General features: G+C 45.9%; 1 protein-coding gene across 5 annotated transcripts in view; it reads right to left on the bottom strand.

Annotated features, from left to right (window-relative positions):
- Nucleotides 1–638: 638 nt before the first annotated feature.
- gria3a (glutamate receptor, ionotropic, AMPA 3a) overlaps nucleotides 639–6289 on the bottom strand; it is a 126234-nt gene continuing 120583 nt past the window's right edge. For 4 of the 5 annotated variants that reach the window (XM_037533160.1, XM_037533162.1, XM_037533161.1 and 1 more), the window contains 2 exons: nucleotides 5884–6135; nucleotides 639–2799 (listed from right to left, as the gene is read on the bottom strand). In XM_037533160.1, the coding sequence (XP_037389057.1) occupies nucleotides 5890–6135 (246 nt within the window). In that variant the 3' untranslated portion in view covers nucleotides 639–2799; nucleotides 5884–5889. Of the gene's footprint in view, nucleotides 2800–5883; nucleotides 6136–6289 lie in introns of those variants that run through there. The other variant, XM_037533164.1, reaches the window with a different exon arrangement.

Below are 6289 nucleotides of genomic sequence, written 5' to 3'. Positions count from 1 at the left end.
TTGAACGCAGTGTGTTCATACTGTCAGTTGGGCTTTTTTGGTGTGTTGGGTGGAGATTCACAAACATTCTGACCATTGTGCTTTGAAAGTAGGTAAAAAATAGCCACAACTTTTCAAAACATAACTAAAAAGTAGCCACAACCTTTCAAAAAGTGGCTAAAAAGTAGCCACAACTTTTCAAAAAGTAGCTAAAAAATAGCCACAACTTTTCAAAAAGTAGCTAAAAAGTAGCCACAACTTTTCAAAAAGTGGCTAAAAATAGCCTCAACTTGTAGCCACAACTTTTCCATAAGTAACTAAAAAGTAGCCACAACTTTTCAAAAAGTGGCTAAAAAGTAACCACTATTTTTTCTGGAAAAGTAGCTAAATTGTAGCAGCTACAAATTTTTGGAAAGTAGCTAACTACTCATTTTTCAGTAGGTCTCCCACCCTGACCATCACCACCACTGTGAACAGTTCTGACTCGGTGAGTTTATCTAGAACAGAGCGTTTTACACCAAACTGCTCTGAACCGCTCTGCTCACATCTAAACTGTTTAGTAATGCAAAAAACTTCATTTATAACATAATTTTCATAAAACGTTTTCTTGCTTAGATAAAACGTTCCAACAGGAAAAGAAAACAGTCCAGAGATGCCAGTTGGTTTTCAGTCCTATCTTTATTCATAAAACATAATAAAACTAATGTTACAGGCATTCATGCAGGAGATCAGCTGCTCTTCTTACACAAGCCAGGAGAACCAAAGAGAGATGAGGAGAACCGAAGAGAGATGAGGAGAACCGAAGAGAGGTGAGGAGAAGGAGGGATGATCATCTGCTGCTAATGTTTACCTCACATGCAGTTTTAGTAATCAGAAACAAACATATAGCTTTTATAAAATTTCTAAAGAAATATATTGGAACAGATTCATTACCCAGTGATTATAAAACTAGAGTTCCACATTCTCTGTTCTCCCTGTTCTTTAACACAAACACAGCACTTCTTTTTTTTCAGCTACACTCTTAAAAAGATGGTTTGTCCAGGGTTCCATTGTTCTATATAGAACCATAAACACTGAAACACATTTAATCATGACAATGGTTCTTTGGGTGTTTATGATTCTATGCAGAACCCTTTCCTTTATTAAAGAACTCTTGAAGAACCATCTTTTTTAACAGTGTATAAAATCTGTGATTTGAACACGACTCTTTTTCAGTTGTATTGTCATATTTTTTTATTATGTAAAGGACAAAAGCAGAGAGAAAAGCTAAAATGTGTTTTAGTACTTGGATCTGAACCGCTCTAGAGTGGACCTCTATATCACACATAAACTACTCTAGAGTGGCCGTCTATAACAGACCTGAACTGCTCTAGAGTGGGCCTCCTGAAACATAAACTACTATAACTATCTAGAATGTTGCTTTACTACACCATACAAAGTGAAATAGATAAGTTACTTTAAAGTGTTTACTGATGAAAAATATTGCTTTGTTTATTTTGCTTTGTTTCAAAGTATTTGATTAACTTGCATAAAACTAGTTAAACTGCTTGTTAGCATTTTTTTTTTTTTTTACATTTTTTACAGTGTACTCTAGAGTAAAGCTGAACTGCTCTAGAGTGGATCAGTGCACTGCAGTTAAACTGATCTGAAGTTTTGGAGTGGACCTGTTCCATTTTCATAAGGGGCAGAAGCAAAAGGGAAAGGGACTGAATCATACTGGAATAAGTTAAACCACTCTGGAATAGGGGTAAAAGGCTCTGGAATAGAACCAAACCACTCTCGAAGTTGAAATGTTCTAGAACAGGGCTGAGCCACTCTGGAAAAGAGTTGAACTGCTTTGGAATAGTGCCGAAATTTTCTGGAACAGAATGGGACGACCTAAAACCATTCATGAATAGAGGGAAATGCGACTAAATGGATATGATGTGGTGCTGATCAACTCTGGTTTGGGGCTCAACCACTCTGGAATAGAGCTAACCTGCTTTGGTCAAACTGCTTTGTAATGAAGCTGACCTGCTCTGGACTGGAGCTAAACTACTCTGGTATAGGGCTGAAGTACTTTGTGATTGAAGCGAACTGCTCTAGAATGGCAGAAAAACTCAGGAAGCTGAGCTACAGTGGCGAGATAACTCCAGAGTGGACCTGGGGACCAGACCTGCTCAAGCTTTAATCACTTGAATGAAGCTGGATTCTCTGGAGTGGATCACCGGTGCTGTAGGAACGGCATTGCAGCTGTGTGGAGACACTCCTGCTAGTGACCAGGAAAGCACCTTAACATCCCTGGTGGTACGAGTTGCTACAGAGCCCAGCCCAGCAGTCCAGCGGAGCCTGAATGTCCTGCGGAACCGAGGGAAGCACTGTGCTGAGCGAGCGCTGATGTCCAGACAGCAGCAGCGTCGCTTGTGTATTGGTTTTTTTGCATGTTGTTTACATGTTTGTTTGTTTGCATGCTGTATGTTTGTTTTGGTTTTTGCTTTTTTGCATGTTGTTTACATGTTTGTTTGTTTGCATGCTGTATGTTTGTTTTGGTGTTTGTTTTTTTGCATGTTGTTTGTGTTTGCATGTTGTTTGTTTTTGTGTCCCGGTGGCTGGATGTTCCGTAAGGCACTGCGAGACAACAGAAGTCCGAGAGTGCAGTCGCTAAGGTTACGGCAGAACCGGGCGAGGGGTCAGACCTGGAGTTGGGGTGTCTGGTGGGGACAGGAGAGTGGTAGGAGGGGCCAGTATCTGGAGGGGGCGTGTTCGGTTAAGTTCAAAGTCTTTGAGAATCTTGTCCCCCCATGCATCAGTGACATCATCAGGGTGGGGACAGGTGTCCATCTGGGAACAGAGGGAAAGTTTTTAAAAATAAACCATAAAATGTTGCAGCTCAACAACAGCAGCCTGACTGACACCAGTGCTTGACCATCAGCATTAGACTTGGCGTCTGTCCAGCTGCGTGTTAAACCGCCGAAAGCGGATAAATCTCCGAGACGTGGTTTACACACACACGCAGCAGGAAAACCAACGTTCCTTCAGAGCACGTCAGGATCAATTTACCAACATGTGGTCAGGGTGCACTCTGTTATCAGAGCCTCACCCAGACTGGACGTGAGACAGTATATTTGTATGAAACCGAGCACAAAAATTCCTCACAGCTGTTTTGCGCTGTAGTTCCTAGTTTATGGCACCAGAAACCAACGACCGTCAGGGAACGAACAAAGTGTCCGTGGGTGTGTGTTTGTCCGTGTGTGTGAGTGAGTGGGTGTGTGTGAGTGCCCGTGTGTGAGCGTGCCCGTGTGTGAGTGTGTGTTTGTGTCCATGTTTGAGTGTGTGTGTGTGTGTGTGTGTGTGTGCCCGTGGATGTGAGTGTGTGTGTCCGTGTGTGTCCGTGTGTGTGTGTGAGTCTGTGTGCCCGTTTGTGAGTGTGTGTGTGCCTGTGTGTGTGTGCCTGTGTGTGAGTGTGCGAGTGTGTGTTTGTGTCCGTGTGTGTGTGTGGGTGTGAGTGTGTGCCCGTGTGTGAGTGTGTGTGTGTGTGTGTGTGTGTATGTGTGTGAGAGTGTGTGTGAGAGTGTGGGTGTGTGTGTGCATGGGTGTGAGTGTGTGTGTCCATGTGTGTGTGTGTGTGTATGTGTGTGAGTGTGCATGTAAGAGTGTGTGTGTGCGTGTGTGCCTGTGTGTGTGTGTGTGTGTGCCTGTGCCCGTGTGTGTGTGAGTGTGTGTGCCCGTGTGAGTGTGTGTGTGAGAGTGTGTGTGTATGTGTGTGTGCCCGTGTGAGTGTGTATGTGAGTGTGTGTGTATGTGCGTGAGTGTATGTGTGTGTGTGTGTGAGTGTGTGTGTCTGTGTGCCCATATGAGTGGGTAAGTGTGTGTTTGGGTCCGTGTGTTTGTGTGTGAGTGTGTGTGTGCCCGTGTCTGTGCATGGGTGTGAGTGTGTGTGTGTGTGTGTGTGTGTCTGTGTGTGATTGTGCGTGTGTGCCCGTGTGTGTGTGAGTGAGTGAGTGTGTGTGAGTGTGTTTTGGGTCCGTGTGTGTGTGTGTAAGTGTGTGTGTGTGTGTACCCGTGTGTGTGCATGGGTGTGAGTGTGTGTGCCCGTGTGAGTGTGTGTGTGTGTGTGTGTGAGTGTGTGTGCCTGTGTTTGAGCATGTGTGAGTGTGTGTGCCTGTGTTTGAGTGTGTGTGTGTGTGTGAGTGTGTGTGTGCCCGTGTCTGTGCATGGGTGTGAGTGTGTGTGTGTGTGTGTGTGTGTGTGTCTGTGTGTGATTGTGGGTGTGTGCCCGTGTGTGTGTGAGTGAGTGAGTGTGTGTGAGTGTGTGTTTGGGTCCGTGTGTGTGTGTGTAAGTGTGTGTGTGTGTGTACCCGTGTGTGTGCATGGGTGTGAGTGTGTGTGCCCGTGTGAGTGTGTGTGTGTGTGTGTGTGTGTGTATGTGTGTGTGTGAGTGTGTGTGCCTGTGTTTGAGCATGTGTGAGTGTGTGTGCCTGTGTTTGAGTGTGTGTGTGTGTGTCTGTGTGCCCATATGAGTGGGTAAGTGTGTGTTTGGGTCCGTGTGTTTGTGTGTGAGTGTGTGTGTGCCCGTGTGTGTGCATGGGTGTGAGTGTGTGTGTGTGTGTGTCTGTGTGTGATTGTGGGTGTGTGCCCGTGTGTGTGTGTGCCCATGTGTGTGTGTGTGTGTGAGTGTGTGTGCCCGTGTGAGTGTGTGTGCCCGTGTGTGTGTGCCCGTGTGAGTGTGTGAGTGTGTGTGTGTGTGTGAGTATGAGTTTGAGTGTATGTGTCCGTCTGTGTGTGAGTGTGGGTGTGTGTGCCCGGGTGTGTGAGTGTGAGTGTGTGTGTGCCCGTGTGTGTGCATGGGTGTGAGTGTGTGTGTCCATGTGTGTGTGTGTGTCTCTGTGTGAGTGTGTGTCCGTGTGTGTGAGTGTGTGTGTATGTTTGTGTCCGTTTGTGTGTGTGTGTGTGTGTGTGTGTGTGTGTGAGTATGGGTTTGAGTGTGTGTGTCCGTCTGTGTGTGAGTGTGGGTGTGTGTGTGTGCCCGGGTGTGTGAGTGTGTGAGTGTGAGTGTGTGTGTGTGTGTGCCCGTGTGTGTGCATGGGTGTGACTGTGTGTGTCCAATGTGTGTGTGTGTGTCCGTGTGTGTGTCCATGTGTGTGTGTGTGTCCGTGTGTGTGTCCATGTGTGTGTGTGTGTCTCTGTGTGAGTGTGCGAGTGTATGTGAGTGTGCGTGTGTGTGTGTGTATGTGTGTGCCCGTGTGAGTGTGTGTATGAGAAAGTCTCCATAAGGAGAACAGGAGCGTCTCTACGGCACTCCAGTCAGTTTGGAGAGAAAGTGCTGGAAGTCCGAAGGGAATGTCGTTTGATTTCAATTCAGCTGCCCAACACCAGGGGGCGCTATAATGCTCTTTTATCTAGACTCTTAATGATTGTTCTTCAATTACAATCAGAGTCAGATTCACTTTGTGATTCAAATTCTGATTGAAGAGCCGTCATATTTAAAGGTGCAGTATTATAGCGCCCCCTGGTGTTGGGCAGCTTCACTAAAGGATTCTTTACTAACAATAATGGTTCTACATAGAACCATGAACACTGCATGATTAAAGGGTTCTTTGCATCATGAAAGAGTTCAGAGTGACGGAGGATGTGTGTGTAGATGGTTCTATATAGAACCATTTTGAAAAGGGTTTAATATAGTACCAAAAACGGTTCCTCTATGTTGCTGATGTCAAGCTTGTAACCAAGAACCCTTTTTGGTGCTTCACAGAACCATATACAATTTATTCTCCATCAATCTGAAGAATGGTTTCACTGTGTAAAGAACCATTTAATCATGCAAAGCGTTCTTTAACTGTTGATGATCTTCCTAAAGAACCCTGAAGAACCATCCTTTCTAAGATGGCTGAAGCGCTCAGTAAGTAGGAGGCCGGTTCTACCCACCGCACGTTATATTTTGACGCTCTCGGTTCCGTAGACGTTGTAACCCTCTCTGTAGGTGGCGAAGCTCTGTGTGTTTGCTGGAGGAGCAGCTTTGAAGTTCTGAGCGTTTTTAGCTAGTTTGAGCCGTTTGGTCTCCTGCCGGGATTTGTAGCAGAATTCCACCAGCGCTACGGTCATGGCCAGCCCCAGACCGCCCACCAGGATATAGAAGACCCCCGCCACGTTACTGAGGCTCAGCGCACTCGTCTTATCCTGCAGAGCACAGAGACACCATCACATACACATTCGGCTAGAGTGTTATACTACACACACTCTACCGCATGCACGAGCACACACACTCGCTCACGCTCGCGGAGGAGCTGGAGAGATCAGGGTAAAGAGGAAGGACGTGTTGGTGGGAAGGACG

Source organism: Pygocentrus nattereri, chromosome 23 (assembly GCF_015220715.1).
Source record: "Pygocentrus nattereri isolate fPygNat1 chromosome 23, fPygNat1.pri, whole genome shotgun sequence".
In the NCBI taxonomy this organism is placed as follows: Eukaryota; Metazoa; Chordata; class Actinopteri; order Characiformes; family Serrasalmidae; genus Pygocentrus; species Pygocentrus nattereri.
Note: the sequence above shows the minus strand (reverse complement) of the source record. Positions and strands in the feature narration are given on the sequence as shown.